The 21,161-nt window shown below is 48.9% G+C and overlaps 5 protein-coding genes across 5 annotated transcripts; 3 read left to right on the plus strand and 2 right to left on the minus strand.

Annotated features, from left to right (window-relative positions):
• Window positions 1-433: 433 nt before the first annotated feature.
• Window positions 434-5,227, plus strand: ARO1 (Pentafunctional AROM polypeptide; the record flags this gene model as incomplete). The annotated part of the gene is made up of 2 exons (XM_014694236.1): window positions 434-5,074; window positions 5,156-5,227. 2 exons carry the CDS (start codon window positions 434-436, stop codon window positions 5,225-5,227), a joined length of 4,713 nt encoding a protein of 1,570 aa, XP_014549722.1.
• A 1,190-nt stretch (window positions 5,228-6,417) lies between these two features.
• Window positions 6,418-8,310, minus strand: RPN4 (Transcriptional regulator; the record flags this gene model as incomplete). The annotated part of the gene is made up of 1 exon (XM_014694235.1): window positions 6,418-8,310. One exon carries the CDS (start codon window positions 8,308-8,310, stop codon window positions 6,418-6,420), a length of 1,893 nt encoding a protein of 630 aa, XP_014549721.1.
• A 3,737-nt stretch (window positions 8,311-12,047) lies between these two features.
• hhfA_0 (Histone H4.1) lies at window positions 12,048-12,416 on the minus strand (the record flags this gene model as incomplete). Its single annotated transcript, XM_014694234.1, has 2 exons — window positions 12,048-12,349; window positions 12,407-12,416. The coding sequence occupies 2 exons, from the start codon at window positions 12,414-12,416 to the stop codon at window positions 12,048-12,050; spliced, it is 312 nt and encodes a 103-aa protein (XP_014549720.1).
• A 2,015-nt stretch (window positions 12,417-14,431) lies between these two features.
• Window positions 14,432-14,906, plus strand: HHT1 (Histone H3; the record flags this gene model as incomplete). Its single annotated transcript, XM_014694233.1, has 2 exons — window positions 14,432-14,644; window positions 14,709-14,906. 2 exons carry the CDS (start codon window positions 14,432-14,434, stop codon window positions 14,904-14,906), a joined length of 411 nt encoding a protein of 136 aa, XP_014549719.1.
• A 4,453-nt stretch (window positions 14,907-19,359) lies between these two features.
• Window positions 19,360-20,887, plus strand: prp3 (U4/U5/U6 small nuclear ribonucleoprotein prp3; the record flags this gene model as incomplete). The annotated part of the gene is made up of 2 exons (XM_014694232.1): window positions 19,360-20,209; window positions 20,274-20,887. The coding sequence occupies 2 exons, from the start codon at window positions 19,360-19,362 to the stop codon at window positions 20,885-20,887; spliced, it is 1,464 nt and encodes a 487-aa protein (XP_014549718.1).
• Between the last annotated feature and the right edge of the window lie 274 nt (window positions 20,888-21,161).

A 21,161-nucleotide genomic window follows, 5' to 3' on the forward strand; every position in this document is an offset into this window, starting at 1 on the left:
AGCTTGTATCCTGGTCTTTATTTACACATGGTCCATAATGCATTAGCGACCGTCATGAAATTTTCAAAAAGAATCCAGCCACTGAAGCCGTGAACAGTCGTATGTATTTGCCCTGATCACCAACTTTCGAACCCAGATTTCTTCATTTTGCCGGGGGTTGGAGGTGAATCACGCTAGCCGACATCGGCTCCCACATACCAGCCTTAATCAACCACAATTGACAATTTAAAAATGGGGCTCCAGCCCACTGGGTAGTTGATGGGTTTGTCCGATTGAGTTCCGTCCACGCTGTCGTAAATCACCACCGAAAATACCCTCGAATCCATCATTGACTCTGTCCTACTCATTACCAGCCCCTAACCATCGCTCTCCGACAGTTAGTACTTGGACCGGCAGCAGTTGTTCAAACAGCTGCGCTTGTCGTCGCATCAAAATGTCGACTGTCGATATGGGCTCTCCCCAAAAGATATCTATCCTCGGCCAGGATAGCATTGTCGCGGATTATGGCCTGTGGCCGGAATTCATAGCCACTGATCTAGTCAATCACGTGCAATCGTCGACTTATGTTCTTATCACCGATACAAACCTTCACGACATATATGTGCCGCCTTTCCAAGCCTGGTTCCAATCCCAACAGCTAGCCGACAACGCCAGGTTGCTCACGTACGCCATCCCGCCCGGTGAAGCATCGAAAAGTCGAGAGACGAAAGCCGAGATCGAAGATTGGATGTTGTCCCAAAAATGTACCAGAGATACTGTCATAATTGCTCTAGGAGGCGGCGTCATAGGCGACATGATTGGCTACGTAGCTGCTACATTTATGAGAGGAGTTCGATTTGTCCAAGTCCCAACTACCCTATTGGCCATGGTAGATTCGTCAATTGGCGGCAAAACAGCAATCGATACTCCAATGGGGAAGAATCTGGTTGGTGCATTCTGGCAGCCAAAAAGAATATACATCGATCTGGCCTTTATGAAGACTCTTCCTGTTCGTGAATTCATCAATGGAATGGCTGAGGTGATCAAGACGGCAGCCATTTGGAACGAGGATGAATTCACCATATTGGAACAATCTGCTGCGGATATCCTGGCATGCGTCCGGTCCAAGGGCTTGGACCGCCTGCTCCCCATCAAAGATACTCTCACGCGTATTGTGGTCGGGTCTGCACGGGTGAAGGCAGAGGTTGTATCCGCTGACGAGCGAGAAGGAGGCCTGAGAAACCTGCTCAATTTTGGGCATTCCATTGGCCACGCAATCGAGGCTATTTTGACACCCCAGCTTCTCCACGGCGAGGCCGTTGCAATTGGCATGGTCAAAGAAGCTGAACTGGCCCGTTTTCTTGGTATCTTGCGACCCCACGCAGTGTCGAGATTATCTAAATGCATTGCTTCATATGGGCTACCTACATCGCTTAAGGACAAGAGAGTGATGAAACTTACAGCGGGGAAAGAGTGCCGCATCGATACACTTCTGGAAAAGATGTCGGTGGACAAGAAAAACGACGGTGATCGAAAGAAGATTGTCTTGCTGTCACAAATAGGGCGGACATTTGAGCCCAAAGCCAGTGTTGTGGCTGATTCAGACATCAGAACAATTCTCTCCGCTTCAATCCGCGTTACGCCTGGCATGCCTAACGGCCTGAAGGTTACCGTGACACCTCCTGGATCTAAGAGTATTTCTAACCGGGCGCTTATTCTCGCTGCTTTAGGTTCCGGTCCTTGCAAAATCAAAAATCTTCTACACTCTGATGACACCGAGTTTATGTTGTCGGCCATTAAACAACTTGGCGGGGCTTCTTATTCCTGGCATGATGCTGGAGAAATCCTCGAGGTGACAGGAAATGGCGGTAAGCTGAGTGCCAGCAGAGAGGACCTGTACATCGGCAATGCTGGCACCGCGTCCCGATTCCTTACGACTGTCCTGACATTGTGTTCTTCAACACAGGGCTCAAATTCGACTGTCTTGACAGGCAACGCCAGAATGAAGGTGCGGCCAATTGGGCCGCTGGTAGATGCCTTGCGCCAGAACGGCGCTCAGATCGAATACCTAGAGCAGGAGAAAAGCTTGCCTATTCGAGTTCATTCCACAGGAGGATTCCAAGGCGGCATGATCGAATTGGCTGCAACAGTATCCTCTCAGTATGTTTCATCCATCCTTATGGCAGCTCCTTATGCCAAAAGTCCTGTTACTCTGCGCCTTGTTGGCGGAAAACCTATCTCACAACCATACATCGATATGACCATCTCGATGATGAGCAGTTTTGGAATATCTGTTACGAAGTCTACAACAGATATGGACACGTATCACATCCCGCTGGGTGCGTATAAAAACCCTTCGGATTATATTATCGAGAGCGACGCCAGCTCTGCCACGTACCCACTAGCTGTCGCAGCCATCACGGGGACTACTTGTACGATTCCAAACATTGGATCAGTTTCTCTCCAAGGGGATGCCAGGTTTGCGATAGATGTCCTGCGACCGATGGGCTGCTCCGTCCAACAAGACGAGCACAGTACGACGGTTACTGGCCCGATTACTGGACAGCTGAAGCCACTGCCACAGGTGGACATGGAGCCAATGACGGATGCATTCCTAACTGCCTCAGTCCTGGCTGCAGTTGCAAATGGCGAAACCCAAATCACAGGAATTGCCAACCAACGTGTTAAAGAATGCAACAGAATTGCGGCAATGAAGGAGCAACTGGCTAAATTCGGCATCACGTGCACCGAACTGGACGATGGGATTAAAATTTCGGGCAAGTCGTTATCTGATATACAGACCCCCAATGTTGGCATTCACTGCTACGACGATCATCGCGTTGCCATGAGCCTTAGTGTGCTCTCTGTCGTGGCTCCTGGGTCGACCATTATCACTGAAAGGGAATGTGTTGGCAAGACCTGGCCCGGATGGTGGGATACGCTTGCACAATCTTTTAAAGTCAAATTAGACGGCTCCGATATTACAGATAGCACTAGCGGTGTCAAGCATGCCTCTACTCGGAGGCTTCACGCCAAGCGCTCCGTCTTTGTTATTGGTATGAGGGGTGCTGGGAAGACCACGGCCGGCCGATGGATGGCCAAATTACTTGACTGGAAGTTTATCGACCTGGATGAAGAGCTTGAACATCGCTCGGGCAAGACCATACCAGAGATTATCAACAGTCCCAAAGGGTGGGATGGCTTTCGCCAAGATGAACTAGATCTGCTACAAGACGTAGCCGAGAACATGCCCGAGTGCCATGTTTTATCCTGTGGAGGCGGAATTGTGGAGATGCCCAAGGCGAGAGAGTTGCTACAGAACTATTGTAACAGTGGCGGCATGGTAGTTCTCGTTCATCGAAATATAGATCAGGTCATCGAATATCTGATGAGAGACACCACTCGGCCAGCATACACAACAGAAATACGTCAGGTTTATGAGCGCCGCAAAGCCTGGTACGAGGTGTGCTGCAACCATATCTATTACAGTCCTCATTCGGCGCCCAACACTGAGTCTAACAGCATACCGGATGACTTCAAGAGATTCATAACATCTATTACTGTTGGGAATAGTTGTGTGAAAAATATTGCCAAGAAGGATGAAAGCTTTTTTGTATCCTTAACTGTTCCCAAACTGAACGAAAACTTGCACGCGATCAGCAGTGCTAGTGTCGGGTCAGATGCGATTGAGATTCGAGTCGATCTCCTAGATAACTGGTCTCTTGAAGCGGTGACAGAGCAGCTTTCATTGCTACGATTTGTTTCAAAACTACCCATCATATTTACTGTCAGAACAGTTTCACAAGGTGGACGATTTCCAGATGCGGCCAATGATCACCGACATGACCTGTATCGGCTGGCGTTGAGACTTGGCGTGGAATATCTTGATGTCGAAGTCACATCCAGCGATGAAATCCTTCAGGAATTGACAGAGACCCGAAGAAACACTCTCATTGTCAGTTCTCACCATGACCCTGCTGGATCTTTGTCCTGGAAAAATGCGTCGTGGATTCCGTTTTACAATCGAGCCCTGCAATACGGGAATGTGATAAAGCTAGTTGGCAATGCCAAGAGTATCGAAGACAATTTCGATTTAGCGAATTTTAAGTCAAGGATGATGGCTGATCACAAAACACCAATTATCGCCATCAACATGGGCGCTGCGGGTCAATTAAGTCGAATTCTGAACGGATTCTTGACACCGGTATCGCACCCGGATTTGCCCTACAAGGCAGCGCCAGGTCAACTGTCGGCCGCTGAGATCCGTCAAGGTCGTGCACTCCTTGGTCAGATCAAAAAGCGAGAATTCTATCTCTTTGGGAGTCCCATTTCTCAGTCTAGGTCACCAGCCCTCCACAACACTCTCTTCGGCATCACCGGACTACCACACGAATATCATCTCCATGAAACCAGTTCGACTGAGAACCTTGATGAAGTCCTTCATAGCGAAAGTTTCGGAGGCGCTTCTGTTACTATCCCCCTGAAGAGAGACGTAATAGCGTTGGTTGATGAGCTAACACCAGCAGCGCAGACGATTGGGGCCGTTAATACTATCATTCCTCTCAATCACGACATTCCATCAAACAAACGTCGTCTTTTGGGCGACAACACCGACTGGAAGGGCATGGTTTATACGTTATCGGAGGCAGGTGTTATCAACCCTATAAAGAATGAGTCAGCAGCTGTCATAGGGTCCGGAGGCACAACACGTGCAGCAATCTATGCTTTGCATTTTATGGGATTTGAAACCATTTATGTCGTCGGACGTGATGCACATAAAGTCAACACACTGGCGTCGGAATTTCCTAGGGACTATAACGTCAATGCAATCACAGAACCGGCTCAGGCGGCTGATTTCACTCATTCTCCTTCGGTCATCATCAGCACCATTCCTGCGGATCAGCCAATTGACAATGGAGTTAAAGACGTTGTGTTCACCCTCCTGTCACTGTCCGCCGTATCCAGAGTGAAACGTGTCCTTTTGGAAATGGCTTATAAGCCTCATCATACCCAAATCGTGCAAATGGCCGAGAGTATTGGCACATGGGCCGTTATCCCCGGGCTTGAAGTTCTTGCATCGCAAGGTTGGTATCAGGTATGTATATATGAATATTCTAACCTCGTATTCTTGCATTCCGCTATGCTCTTTTGTCTTTATACTAATACGCTCCTACAGTTTGAGGCATGGACCGGCATTCAGCCCTTGTATCATCGAGCAAGAGATGCCGTTGTTGGAAGTACCTCTTAAAGGTGATGCAAGAGCACTATTTGTTCAGCAAGATCCATGAAGAGGACAGCTATTCAAAATACGAAAAAAAACAACTTAAAAAAACTTTATAACAATTGGGTTCAGTCCTTCGAGTGCGGTATATATATATGTTATTATTCGTTTTTATGGTAATTAGATATTACCTGATACTAGTAAACTATTCGTGTAGTGTGCAAATTCAATACTCTTTTTACATTCCTTTGGAACTCTATATAGTCAGATAAGCAGTATTACAATTTGAGTACGCCGCTCCCGGGTATTTACTGTCCTCCAAATATGAATAACCACCTTGCCAAAAGCCATTTTTGTTGTTTATATCCTATTAAGCTATAATACATAATTATTCCATATATTCCCAATCAACTTCCACGCCAAAGTTCAATGCGCTATATGATGCGAAACAAAATGATGTACGCTTTCCATTAGGTCCAGCCTTGCATCCATATAACGATATCATCAATACATTTCATTGACACGTTATAAAACTTAGAAGAAAAAAAGAAAGAAAAAAAGTCTCGCTTAGCAGTCACGCATCCATTCCGGCGCGATCAAAGTGGAACAGCGAAAAACTGAAAAGTGCCGTGGCCGCGGTTGCAAGGACAGCCACAGTCATCTCGCATAGTGAGTCATCCCAAACCGGATCTGGTGAGCGTGATGACGTTTTATTAATCCATTATTGATCAAAATGCCCTGACCTGGACCCCACGATGTAGTGCCGTTTCTGGACAACCTCGAATCTCCGTTCTCCCTTGGTTGCTGGAACTTTGTTCCACCTCGAGCAAGCTTGGATTGTGATGTCAGTCGGTGTGTGGCGACGTCGCATAGTGACGTCAGTGGGGCATATTTGCAAGGTAAGAACAGGACCCTGCAGCACCATCGCAGACCCCTGGAGCCCCACACGATGCTTCAGGATTGGCCATTTGCGTAACGGTAGAGATGATCGATCTGTTGGATTACACACGAAACATCCCAAATCGGTTCCTAACACGTCATAGCACAGCCAAATTCCGATTCCACGTCGTATCTTGTTTTGCAGCTTGTCTCCCAGCTTGGGCACCAAAGAGGTTCGTCAAACTACGGTTTTTTCTCACCCGCAGAGTATCGGTGTCATTGTGGCCGCACATTGCCGTCATTTGAAACCTAGAGCGATCCCTGTGCGTCGCTCAGCTTCACCCACGACGGCGACTCTTTCCAGGCAATTCCATGTCGGGATGACACACGCGATAATGCCTTGTTAATGCATCCGCCCTGCTGAAAGTCTTTTCTTCAGTGCACAGATTGCAGCGCACCTTCTGCTTGCGCGCATTATGAATAGTGTCTTCGTGTCTGGTGAGATCATAGGGCCTGGAGAACACGGTGTTGCATGGCTTCCCCGTGCTAGGGTTGATTCGGTCGCATCTGTGAGGTCCTGCTTGTGTATTAAGCAAGCCGGAAGCCATACCCATGTCCTGAACTCGGGGCGCCCCTAAGCCCTGAGTCTGCCGATGGCCTTCCCGTTTATGCTTCTGAAGTAATGTTGGCGTCTCGAACCTCAGCGTACATCCGTGATAGGTGCAGGTATACGTTCCGCCTTCGGCTCCTCTGCTTGTCGGCCTAGTGCGAGGAGCAGGCGTATTACCTCCGGACACAACGGAGCTGGCCCCAGATGAACTCAGCCTAGGTGGAGTGTCGTGACTGGTTGCAGGACGAGCTATAAATGGATATTGCTGAGGTACCTGGATTCCCGTAGGCACCTGTGAAGGTAGATACCCAAATTGATCATTCTGATGTAGACTTCCCATATTCTGCCCAATGTATGATTCATTGTGGTCTGAAGAAGGCGCTGTCTTTGACAATGTATCAATTTCAAAGCCAGAAGAATTTTGAGGAAAGAGGGGGAACAAGCCATCTGCTTCTGATTCATTAAATTCCAAGACAGCGTCCTTTGGAGAAATGGTCTTCGGCGTCTCAGGTTCACCGGCATTCTCCAAGTGAGCAAGCGGTTGCTGAATTTGTTGATCATATTCTCTAGAAGGAGGCTGAGAACAGTTAAATTGATGGCTAGACGAAGTCGCGAATGGCGATCCTGTTCGAAACGGCGATCGGGCGCGGGAAGTTGTAGATGCTGGCGAGTGGGCAGCACTCAAGTGCTGGTGGTTCGCGGCATTGATACGCTGACTGAATACGTCGCTGCCAACTGAGGTGACAGAGTGTGGCTGAGGGGAAGAGGTGGCCGTGATTGTGAAGTTGGGGTTGTAGAGTTCATCTCCGTACACATCTGTCATGGTTCGGTCGAGCTTGGGAATGTGACCGTAGTCTAGAAAGTTCGAGGCCAAGTCAGAAGCCGCCGGATATGACAGATCTGGGGTCATTGGAGTCTTACCATTCTTTCTGCGGGATGATTTCTGGTCCAATTCACCTATAGCCGGAGTTGCGGGAGAATCTCCTGCAACAGAACTAGCTACGGACGCTGGATGAGATCTGTTGTATGCCCCAGCCAGCTCTGGAGCGGATAAAAGTCCCTTATCCATGCGCGGTCTCTTTCCTGGTCCTGATACCGTAACTGGATATGCCATTTCAGCTATTGTACCATCCATACCGTGGTATGTTGGGTAAGGGGTAGGTCCCATCGATTTGGCGAGGTGGTAGTAGGAGCTGGGCTGGTTGTTTGTAAGGTCTTGAGAGTTCATTTCAGCAAGTCCCTCAAAAGTCGAGTCCGTAAAGGCGATTTGAGGATTCGATGTATTCTGGGTGTACGGTGACGCAGGGCCAGTCGACCCAAGTGATGATAAAGACGACTCTCTTTGGTGAGAAAAGCGTCCGATCTTGGGAGTCAGCTGGGCGAGGCCGCCCCAACTATCTGACTGCATGGGATGCGTCAGACAGTCGTGGAAGGGTTGAAGAGAATCCTCGTTTCCCTGAAATACCAGTTGCCTTTCTAAATCGGAATCGAGAGCTGGGATATCGTTGAGCAACTCTTCCTCGTCTCGATACTGGTGTGAGTTATGAAGGTGGGAAGGTTGCTGCCAGTTGTGTTTCTGAGCGTGAAAATCGTCTGTGCTGGAAATGGGTAAAGATATCATCATGATACCAATGTGGGTATGGTAAAGAGAAGATTATGTATATGGATTTATGACGGTGGCAAATGCGATGACTGCCACTTTATAAGCTGGCAGACTGGCCGGGAGAACCGAGTATGCGGAAACGTCACAGCAGCCCTCGACCAGGGTGTGTGGCTTGATTGCGGGTGTGGGTGTGGGTCCCCCGAATGTACCGGGAGGACTGACTGTGCAGGACGGGAGCACAATGTCCACAAGCCGTCTCCACCCGCAAGGATAAGTGGGCTGGCCAAGCTGGCGCATCGGGCATGTCGTTAGTGGGCGACTGGTAGGCGTGAGGTAGCCTACAGCCAGGCCAAGAAGCGGCAGGAAGGGTCTGGCACTTACCTGCCTGCAGTTACCAATCGAACGCAGAAAAGGAAAGAAGAAAAAGAGGCCTATTGTAACACGCTAGTTCCCTCGTGTCCCAGAGACAACAGTCCCGGTTCTTGACCGACAAGCTATGGACAGACTGGTCTTTATCACTTCAGCGTGCCTTGCCAGACAAACTAGTGGCTCTGCTTTGCGTTTACTCCATCAATATGCCAGATGCTCCTTGCGACTTCGGCCGCCTTCCGCGTGATTCGGCGTTCGCCAACGACAGCCTTCCTCCATAACATCACTGGGACTTCACAAGATTGATGTGTCCAGTCGTCCGAAGCTTGAACAACACCGAGGTAACAACACTGAGGTACGCCGTATGGACAGAGCGCGAAGAGGTAACAAGGTCTCTAGCAGCCCACTGACGATGGTTCCCGAAAACACAAATCCACCTTGTGGTACTCCACACATTGCGATTTTGACAGTGGGAGTACTAGACAAGTCCACACTCTCTGACCCTTAAACGGAACGAGTGGCAACCACATCTCCTAGGTCCCCGGAGACAGTGACGTCTTGAGCAGCGTCGATCCAGAGCCACATGTACATACCTCACTAGGTACGGAGTATTCCTGGGGTCGCTACGGAGTACGGGCTTCTGAACCCAAGAATTGCCCAGCGCATCAACCAAGAACATCCTTGCCCAGCGCAATAGATGGAATACTCCGTACTCCGTACGGGGGACGTAACCTTACACTTGCATGCACCTTTCGCTTCTCACCATCGCCAAGCTTTTTTTTTTTTCGTCTAGATTGCACAGCCACGTATTCTAACTGGTTCCGCCACGATCCGCGTTGTGCCACATACTTATCACATGACCATCTAGGTGAAGGCTTGGTCATTCCACGCTTCGTAATCAGTCATGCAAGCATCCGGTAAAGCGATGCCAAGCTCTCCCTCCATGACAAATGACATACAACACGTTCATTGGTAGTATCGACATTACTACGACCATCCATGGTAGTTGTGATCCGGACTTAGCGGCTGCTCGAGTTTTGCATCTGCAAAGTGTTGAGACTGCGTTGGCACCGGCGGAACTGCTTAGTACGATTTTGGGATGTGGGAGGATTAGATCCTCATTCTCGAAGCGAGGAGAGCTGCTGTGCTTGAGTCTAGGCTACAGGATTTTGCACTCAAGCTGGCTGGGGCTTCGACTCGGGTAGAGTGCAGCGGGATAATCCGAATAACGGAAATATCGAGAATGCGTGGTCGGGGCGCCGTTGGGAGCTAGCAGAAACAATGTGCAGGAACCACTCCGGCAAAATTTTTCTGCTGCATATAAAATTTTTGTTTTCCTCAGCTGTTGCTGCTTCCTGTAACTATCGAGTGAACTGGTGCTCGAAAGCTTCGGCCTGGCCGAGACGGAGGTGTGTAGGTGCTAGTCTTCGCCTGTTTTCCCTCATGGCACAAAGCCCTCCTGGCTGCCCCCAGTGCCGGCATCTGCCGGTTTTTTTGGTGCTGCACATGTGCCAAAAACCTAAAGCTAGCCCTCTGCAGTATCACAGCCACGAATTCCAGCCCCAGCTGCTGCAAGGGACTCGGCGTTTCTGCTTCTAGATCTCCAGGCTTACTTGACCCCTTCCAAATAAATGTCTGGAAGACTTCACCAGCCTCGGCACAATCGTTCGCGGCCGGAGGTGGCCGTCCGGATGATCTGAATCCGCGCGCGACACCGTATTACCGCTAAGTCTAGATCTGTGAGGTGTCTGGGCCCCAGCCTGCCCAGCCGCACGCTATCATGAAAGTAATTATGCAGAAACCTACGTCGAATTCCAGTAAAGATTTATTGCCTGTATGTTCTTCATGTTAACAAATGCAATATCTTCAAGGGTTTTTCATGAAAGGTCCCCTATGCGTCGCAGCATAGTAACTCACTGCATCATTCGCGCATCTCCCGCTCGATTCGACACATGGGCATCACATGGCAAAAGAGGGCATCTTATAATAAGAAAGAAACATGCTTCTTCCGCTATAGCGCCGCCATAGCGGGATTGCCGGACGGTGAAAACACACCAGCATACACGCCTAGTAGTCGCAAACCAAAGCCACCGGACAGATCCAGGCCAATCCCAGATTCCCCAAGGTTTCACCACCCCCTTTCACAGGTTCGTTGCACCTTCGTCAGGTGAGATGAAAACTTAGCTTGTATATGACTGTGCTGTGGGTAACGGCCACTTTGACGCTCAGCTATGTTGTCTTGCGAGGCATCACAGCTGAGTGACACACACATGCAGATGTGCAGGCTGTACGGAGTACTGTGTCTGGTCCGGGGTCTCCCAGACTACCCCTCCAATGTCAACTAGAAGTACCAGACTACGTACTACTACTAGTCCTAGTGCTACCAAGTTCCTGGCTTGCTGCACGCAGTGTCGGCCCAACAGAACGGCTCAGCCCCATTGCCAAACATCGATCTAAATTTAGGACTGTGTTTAAGCTGCAACCGGGCTGCCCAGTCGGTATGATCATAATCAATTCGCCTGTGAGTACTCCGTAATCACAACAGCACATAAATTTTTCGCTATTCTAGCTTCGTCCGCATCGAGGACTGTATGTGCACATCTGAGGTAATGCGCTGATTCAATCGAGGATGACAATATTACAAAGGTCCAGACCGGCGAATAATGGGTCCGGTGATCCAAATTCTTCACAGTACTACTTCATCTCCTCCGCCAGGGCTGGTTCCTTGGCAAGAGATTGCTTTGGACCAACACGTGAAAGTGCAGTTATACAAGGACAAACGTCTGGAATAACCTGCCCAGGTGGGAATCAGATATAATCTGCCAGGAAGGAAAAGTCACCCAGTTGGAAAAATATGTCATGATGGTATTCATTCGTCTAATCCCCGCCATTAGGAAAGTCAAGGTTCAGTTACCATTGTACAATCGTCTACCCAGAGATTTATGTGCTCCCAGTGGATAATGTCATGGTTACCGGCACCGGACATAGTGTCGTTGCAAAACGGTGGCCCACGCGACACTTAGACCAGCGTGCGACAGTGGCGATGACTGGAGACTCGTTGCTCGCAGTGTATACTATGCAAGACAACAGGTGCCGCCGAAACGGCATTGTTCCATCTTCTAATGCCTGTATATGGCAGTGTCACACTAATCGGTGGGCTGATCGGTATGGTGCTGGCGCGGATGGGTTCTTGTGGAATATCGTCAAATAGACAAATTCAATTACCCCGCAGTTGTGTAGGCTACCCTATCCCTTGTATGATACAAAACACCCGTAAAAAAAAACCGAATTCCATGGTCATAAAACACCCTGCCTGACCCTGTGCAGTGATCCTATGCACCAAGGGCTATCAAATAAATCGTAACGTACATGAGACACACTCTCGCTTAACCGCCGAAACCGTATAGTGTACGACCCTGTCTCTTCAGAGCATACACGACGTCCAGTGATGTAACCGTCTTCCTCTTGGCGTGTTCGGTGTATGTGACGGCGTCCCTGATGACGCCTTCCAGGAAGGTCTTAAGGACGGTGCGCGTCTCTTCGTATATCATGGCAGAGATACGCTTGACACCACCACGGCGGGCAAGACGTCGGATGGCGGGCTTGGTAATGCCTTGGATGTTGTCACGAAGAATCTTGCGGTGACGCTTGGCACCACCCTTGCCGAGGCCTTTGCCGCCCTTGCCGCCTGTTATACTTGATTAGTTGACTGCCTGCCTGTTCCAGTTGAGTAGAATTTACATACGTCCAGTCATTATTGCTGTTGTAAAGGGGTGTAGTGATTGAGCGGGGGGGTTGTATAGTATGGTGGAAGTGGATTCGGCGTTCTGAGTTGTAGATAGGAATTGTCAAGGTGGAAAGAGGATGAAGGTGGCAGCAGGCGAGCTTAAGTACAGGTGGGCCAATCCTCAGATCAGTTGGGACTGATGTGGGAAGACGCGACTCTCTGGCATTGTGGAACTGGGACAAGAGTGCGGACAGGGGTAAGGACATGTGCTCGAGCAAAATAATGCCCAAATAAAATACTACGTACAATAATAAGCCACAGCCATCAACGAATCAAAATGTTAGAAAAATGTGTAGCGCCTAGTGTCCACTGTGGGTCTGTCGCGTACTCTTGGAATTCCGTGCTGGGAAATCGTACCGTCCGTTGAGATCTTGCTGTCCGTCACTGGTTATTGAATGGGCAAGACCTTTGTTTAACGTGCATGGTATCTGAGGCATTAGGTTGTCGCGAGCAATACTAGTAACTCCCAACTATACTTAGCTGTGTGCGTGAGGATTATTCTTGTCGCAGGTACGCATTGGTATTTGGTCCGACCCCCAGGCTGGAGGCGTAGCCTGTATTGCTCTTTGATGTCATAGCTTTGTATGTTATTGGTTCTTTATCTTTTCCAGACCTATCCAAATAACCATGCAATCATTGTATCGAGTTGGCCCTGTGACTGTAACGCGATATGCGTGGCCGTACCCAACCCAGATAACCACAACAGACCATGTAATCACTGTGAACACATCGCGATGCGTCAGATGCTACGTAGCGATGTCTTTGTATGTAGCTCACAAATCCTTGTATCGGCCCAATGTGTGCGTTATTGATTCCTTATGTGGCATGACAACTATGTCCGGCTTTGTTTGGGCCTTGAATCAGCATGAACTTTTGCCCCCGGTGTACTGCCGGCTACACTGCAAGCAAGCAAGGTGGTGCATAAAATCAGCGTAGTCGTTCTGTCATTGTGAGCCGTGGTGCTGTTGGAGTGCTAGGTGCCTACCCAAGTACTAAGTACCTAGGTACCTAGGTAGGTAGATAGGGGCGCAACGGGGAACAACCTCAGGGTGAAGAGGCGGAGGACCAAGACGTCGTCATCTTTTTTTTTAACCCTCCGCCACCCCTCCCACATAAGAGGGAGGGGGAAAATGAACGAAATGAAAGCCAAACACAAGGGCAGCAGGAAACAGCAACCGCATGAAATAACCCAGCATGCACGGCGCAGAAGTTGAATATATCCAATCCTGGTGAGGATAACATACAAACTACAGGGTAGCAATTATGAGGCGGCAGCTGACTCTACTTTGTGACTTGTACAGCCAATTAGAAAGTACTTAAAGAAGGTGAAGGAGGTCACTTAGTAGCATAACATCACAGTGTCGCTGAAACCCGGGCTCAATTCCAAAACGCTTAAAACAAACGGCGCGAGGGCAGTACCAAGGCCAGCTCGTCTGCATATACTAGTAGCAACCAATGTGTAGTACATTTGCGACTCATATTCAGCTTTTTTGCGCAGCAACCAGGCAGTACTCAAACTCGGTAGCGCACTCTGCTTGACCTCTCTCCCATCTCGCCATGCTAGTCATTGCGAGGCAGGTCCATCAATTGATGTCGGCTTGGTGCCAATTGGCAGTAAGCGTGGGGTGACACCCGGATTAGGCAGCGGGGATTCAAATCACACACGGGGGCCAGCCTTAGCATCAGTCGAACCCACACATACTAAATAGGACTGGTAGCATTTTTTGTTCTATTTTTTTTTTTTGGGTACTTGCAACGGTGTGTTTTTTTCCTTGGCTGTGCAGTTGACACGCTGGCACACGACCCACCCAACGCGCTGCTTGGATCCTTTTTTTCCAGATCAGCCGCCCGCCTTGACGCGACAAAGCCACAGGTATTAAAGCACTCCCCCCGCCGCCTCCGTCTCTGAACTTTTCCTCCTGCATCACACACCCACACCTCCACACTCACACCCCTACCCAGTCACCATCTACAACAACAACAATGGCTCGCACCAAGCAGACCGCCCGTAAGTCCACTGGTGGCAAGGCTCCCCGTAAGCAACTTGCCTCGAAGGCCGCTCGTAAGAGTGCGCCCTCTACCGGTGGTGTCAAGAAGCCTCACCGCTATAAGCCTGGTACCGTCGCTCTGCGTGAGATTCGACGATACCAGAAATCCACTGAGCTTTTGATCCGCAAGCTCCCATTCCAGCGTCTGGTAAGTACAATAACAATAACAACAACAACACACGGCACCGAACAGAGCTGACGTCGCCGCACAGGTTCGTGAAATCGCACAAGATTTCAAGAGTGATCTCCGTTTCCAGTCCTCTGCTATCGGCGCCCTTCAGGAGTCTGTCGAGTCATACCTCGTCTCTCTGTTCGAAGACACCAACCTCTGCGCCATCCACGCCAAGCGTGTCACCATTCAGTCCAAGGACATCCAGCTCGCCCGTCGCCTCCGAGGCGAACGTAACTAAATCGGGAGTGTTTGGGACGGAATAGGTTTACGACTTTTGCTTTGACACGATGGAAATCATGGTTCAGGGGATAATCATGGCGTTACAATGAGGATTGCTTTGCTCTTCAGTTGGGATGTATATTATGACAGGTAGTACAGCTCGGAGAAGCTGTCCAATGCGACGGACCGCGAAGGTCACGAACACATTACATGAAATGGATGCCCACGTGAAAACGCCAATGTATCGTAACTACGCGTAGTCTGAGGCCCGGTACTGACCGGGACGCGACTGCAGATGAGTCACTTGTGTGACGTGAACATGAGTAACACTTCACGTCTAGATGGAGCAGTAGCCAAGTGCAGCTAGGCTGGCGTGATCACTGAGGTTCCTAGGTACAGAGGAAGGTACGTGTACCGGAGTAGGCAGCACCTATGCGAGATAGATTTCATTCGCAGTTGTATCACAATGGCATAATCGTGAGGTGCTGGTGGAAACCGTCAATGTCTGCTAGGGTACCCCGGAGGTCGACGGCAATAGCAACGACAACACTGAACTCCAATAGCTAGTAGGATCGATCGCGCTTCAGATACAGAACGTGCACTGCTTTTTTACAACAAAATCTGTTGTCGACACCTGGAAATTTCAGATCTTGCTTCCCGTATGGTAATACATGTTGATCAACACGTCCTCCACTCGCCAATTCTAGGCTACGACCCCAGCAAGACTCATTCCGGGGAACCACATGCGCACTCGTCGACGGCCAACCGCGACAGCCATGGACGTTTCACCTGCGTTACGGAGAAGACTTGCCTCATCCTGTTGAGATACTCGGCAAGCCCTTTGGCTGGCCGGCATGGCCGAGCATACCCTTCAAGTGCCAGCAACAGCTGCCTACTGGTCAGATATGGCACCGAATTCTTTATCTGTATGTACAATGGGGGTTCCAACCTCCAGCCCGCAAAAGTCATCAATTTGCAAGCAACCTACTCCGTACTTAAGCACCTATCCCTGCTCGTCGTGGCTTCTTTGGCACATGGCCGCCTTACAACCAAGGGGTTTTACTCCGCACTCAGTACCCATGACTACTTACTCGTAAGGAGCTGCTGTACAATGTTCTTCAACCATCACAGGAACCGGCACAGGTGCGGTTTTGCGACGCTAGACTACGATGCCATCCCAATGGTTACGCTTAACCCCATCGCTGATCGGACCCTGATACTAAGATTGTTACTTACCTATAGAATAGGGATTGATGATGTTGGAGTAAATGTGGTTTTGACAAGTCCGTTGTATGGCAAGCTGGATTCTTCACAAAGTGTCCACAATCGGGCGGACGGGCGGAAGGACTTCATGAATGCCACAGCGAAACTAAGTAACAAGACCTACTCGATACAGAGAGTAAAGATCGGAGTGCAAATCTCGTGTAAGTACAGTACTGAACTTCCGTTGAAGGGGTTTACACGCTTGCATTTGTTTGAACCAGCGAGTCTGCATGACATGTTGAGAGCTATATAAAGATGCAAATTGACTTGATATGCAGTCTCTGCGGCTCCTTCACCATCAGTAACCCAGTCTTGGCCATGCGACTGTTCAGTTGAGCGCATTTGCAACATCGTTCGGTTCGGGGACACGGTATCAGAGCGGTTGCCCCGCCGACAGTTGTTGCATCATTGTCTCCGGCATCGTCGTCGTCATCATCGTCTTCGTCTCGCGGCTCAGGTCGATACTCTAGTCTTGCCATTTCCACGACTTGCTCCTGAACTCTGATGTCAGGCATTCCACCTGTGACCTGTGCCTGTCTCCTGTTAGTTGCTTTTCATTGATATTGAACGTATTGTGCTCAGAAGTTTCCCGTTTGATGGTATTTGTGACATGGACAGCCTTCAGTGAGAGGGGGAATCCAGGCTGGACGTTGTATATTATGGCAAAGTCGTATATTCTCCCCATGCTCTCCCTTTTCTTCGACCGATTTGAGATGCGAAATGTGGCCGAGCCGTAAGACGCTGGTGGCGAACAATTTTGTATCACTCGAAGCCAACGCAGCAATTGCATGGCGTTATATAAAATTCATGTAGTTTATCGATTTGCGATACAAATACTAGCCTAAGCGCGGTTTTTAAAAGGCTTACGGCGTGGCAATGAGTTGTTGTCGCGAACCGTGCGAGGAACTTGTCGCTCGTCCAAAGCTCGCTAGTTAAGGTGTCCGGAAATGAGACGGACAATGGCTTCAGTCTCTTCGACTCCAGGTGTTGCCGTGATTTGTATTTGATTCCTTGGGTAATTCATTTTTCATTTCATTTGTAAGTCCACGCTTTGTGTACAGTATTCGTTATGTCTCTGGTGACTTGAGTGGTAGAAGATCCAAAGTCGTCAAGGAAACGTCAAGTATCCAGACTCGACTTCTAGGCCGACTTCTTGGACTGCGCGTAGTGCATCTTTTCTGAAGAGTTCGCCCCTAAATGCCAAAAAATGTAACCCAGGTAGTAGGCCCTTTAAGTGAAGCAAGTATTGATGTGATCTTGAATTAAGCCACGCTGATATTTCGCAGCGGTTTCCCAGAAACACGAGTAGTCATGTCTGTGATTTGCAAAGCCTCTGTTTGGGCGACCTCATCCCGCGAAATTGCATGTTAGGGGAATGACAACTTGGTAAATTTCAATTTTCGAGTTAAGGGAATGACACAACGGGTGGTATAATCTACAGATTTGCCCACCCTCCTTCAAAATACACCTTGCTCTTGCCTTAGTTTTATTTCATACTATCTTAGTCGACTTTCGCAGCAGCTTCTGGAGCAGGATTCTTCCTATACCAATCCTGGAAATCATGCCTCTGTGTAGCTGTTTCTTAGCTTGTTGAAGCTGGGTTATGTTTGATCGATTACTGTCCAGCTCGTAACATATGTGAGCCACTCTGCTGCATCGAAGTCTATATTTAAAGAGAAACTCTGCCGTTCTTCTGCACTTCGGGTCCTCATATTCTCATATGCAATTGATGGAAATTTGGGAAATCAACAACCGTGAGGACAATCATAAATGGTATACCGCAGCCTCTGGCTGTGGCTTAGCGCTGGGAAAAGGCGAAAAGCCGTTGAGACTTCGACCTCATTGAACAATTCGGTCAAACTCGCTAAAGACTCCATTGGACCGGTATACCTTTTGCGACAATGTTAAATCTGGTATCCAATCAGTGCCTGGTTTCTTGTCTTCCGAACCTATGTCAGTACTGGAATCGACGGCTTCCAACAAGAGGTGCGTCGACGCCTGGTTGCCTTTATCGTAGTTGTTGTCTTCATGTTTCTTGTTTGTCGCGCGCCATTACACCAACTCATTTGAGATTTCTTATTACTATTTTTTCCCTCTTCTTGCCAGGTAGAGACTGACAAAGATTTCAACAAACAGGTCCTTCCATGACGATGAAAATGTCATCACAGCCAAGTCATGCTCTCTTATTGGGGATTCGGTGGAGGGGAGTTTGATGACTTCACCAGGAATATAGTGGTGCCCTCATAATTTCCCACTGTCATGTCGCCTTCCTTCACCTCGCTTTCATGAAGCCATTTTTAAGGGGGGGCTTTATACCCTGGTGACATTGTCGTGCGCCGGTGATATTTCCTTTCTGCTTCGCTACCACTAGCATCCATCGAACCGTCTAATCTAACGTCCATGTCGCTCTCTTCGATGCTAGACTTCTGACCTCGTTAATGATTCCACACCGGAGTAATCGCGACTTGCAAAGCATATTCGTGAAAATCTCCCGAAGGAACTCGACAGCCTTTGCAGTCAATGAGTTGCACGAAGACGGCAGCACGTCTTATTAAAAGAAGGGAAAGCAACCGGGGACGGAAAGTATGATGGGATCCAAATGTCCTGGGGCAGTCAGATTGATTCAAACAAGTAGAGCACCTGGACGTGGTAATTGAGAAGCCAATGGCGCCAGCTTTTCAATATCAACAGTGAATAGTCCCAGGAAACTGATGATGGAACTTAAAAGGCCACCAGGAATTAGATTGATAAGATTGTTATGAAGCCGGCTTCGTTTCCTCAGCAGGAAAGAATATGAACTCTACTCTGCATTTATGACGCGATTGATACGTCAATTCCAGACTAGGTCTAGTATATTGTGATGACGCTATGGTTTCCTAATTGACGTGTCCAACGAATTCAATGACAGTAGGGAAGCTGTTGGAGACTTCGACGCACTGCTGAGAAGAAAATCTGGCGGTTTTAATGGGCAGAATTTTAGCACAGGGAGTTAAAAAGTGGGACCACCCTGATCTTACTGTCGGCCCGCCGACATGCGTCTTCTAATGATACGTCCTCTCGTCACTATCAATGTCAACAGATTGAATTCCACGTCGCATATCAGTTGATCACGCCCCTTTCGCTTCCTGCACATATAAATAAATCTCGAACAAGAGGCGAGTAATTCTTGACGTTCTCCTCGATCCACTCACGCGATGGATCCATCTAAGATGGCAGGCCTCGGCCCTCGCCGTGATGCTTCGGCTCGCATCCAGAAGCCAGATACAAGTCTTGATCGCCTGGCGGCTCTCAAAGCTCGAGTGGCAGCAGCTACAGGCGCTAGTAAGGCAAAAGGGGACATCAACTCTCTTCTTGAAGACCCAAAGTCACGAAACTCATCCCTAGTTACTCGAGATCTGCCCATCAAAACCGCACAACCTCGCGCCCAGCAGCATGCCGGTCAATCACCTTATCGTACACCTGCTGCTAACAGCCGCAAGTTCGGGCAAGCTATGCAGAGCGATGCCATCGATAACCCATATTTAGACGAGAATCCGGCGCACCAAAGCTCCGGCGCCAGACAGCGAGAACCAAGACGCCTAGTGTTTAATCAAAAAGGGAAATATATTCAGCAGGCAAATGCCCTTCGCCGACAAGCAGCACTTGAAGCAATGAAAAAGCGCATAGCAGAACAGACCAGAAAAGCCGGTATCAACGAAGACCTAGATGTGGAGAAGAACTTTGTAATTGAGCAACCACCAGATGTCGAGTGGTGGGATGAGGGACTCATCGATGGCAGCAGCTATGAGCAGATTGGAAATCCCTCCAGTCTCAAGATAATAAGCCCGGATAGCATTGTGACTGAGTACATCCAGCATCCTGTCGCGCTCGAACCACCCCAAGACCGTCACGTTCTAGAGAACAAAGCGATGTTTCTCACGTCCAAAGAACAAGCCAAAATCAGACGCCAGCGCAGAATGGCGGAGCTGAAAGAAATGCAGGCAAAGATTCGCCTTGGGCTGATACCAGCGCCTCCTCCAAAGGTGAAAAAGGGGAATTTGATGCGGGTGTTGGGCGATGGTATGTGTCCCCATTTGTCCCTATTTGTCCCTATTTGTACATTGTGCTAATTCTGTTGTGTCAGTTGCCGTAAAGGACCCCACGGCCGTCGAAGCGAGAGTCAACCGCGAAATTGCGGAAAGGCATCAGAAACATGTTAAACTCAACGAAGATCGAAAATTATCAAAAGATCAGAAGAACGAAAAGCTATCTAAGAATCAAGAGAGAGATGCTGACAAAGGAATCTATCTTTTGGTTTTCAAGATTTCGAGCTTGGAAAATGGCCAGCATCGCTACAAAATTGGAATGAATGCTACTCAACTTGCTCTGTCTGGCACTTGCATCATGCACCCTAAGTTTAACTTGGTTATTGTTGAAGGAGGCGCTTGGAGCATCAACAAGTACAAAAAATTGATGCTTAATCGTATCGACTGGACGGAGAATTCACCTTCAAGGCGTGGGGATGACAGACCCAACTCGGAAAGGGACTGGCTTCAAGCGGAAGATCAAGATGGGGCACTTAAGGATATGTCGTTGAATGAGTGCAGGCTCATATTTGAAGGGGAGCAGAAAGCACGGGTTTTTCGAAGGTGGAGTAGTAAAGTATGCGAGACTGACGCTGAAGCCCGGGAGGCGCTTGCTCGCGTAAAGCTAGAAACTTTCTGGTCCTTGGCAAAGGGCACGCTCGGCATATCTTGATGAAGCGCTGTCATATTTGTAGAACGAGGTAGATAGACATTGCACAAAAGGACCTGCCTCAAGATGTGGCCATGGTTGTAATCGGTTGATAAGTGGGCATTTCTGTGATCTTGTGCTCCGAGGTGAGATGGTGGTGAATCGTGGCGGCGGAAGCGAACTGAGCCTATACAGCGATTTTCTTCCCAAGCTGGATTTCACATAATTTCCAGGGTGGCTCTTAACAATAAAAGACATCAAGGTCTTTTAATACCGTTCATCAGTTAAAATAGGGAGA

This window comes from Metarhizium brunneum, chromosome 1, assembly GCF_013426205.1.
Source record: "Metarhizium brunneum chromosome 1, complete sequence".
Lineage (NCBI taxonomy): Eukaryota > Fungi > Ascomycota > Sordariomycetes > Hypocreales > Clavicipitaceae > Metarhizium > Metarhizium brunneum.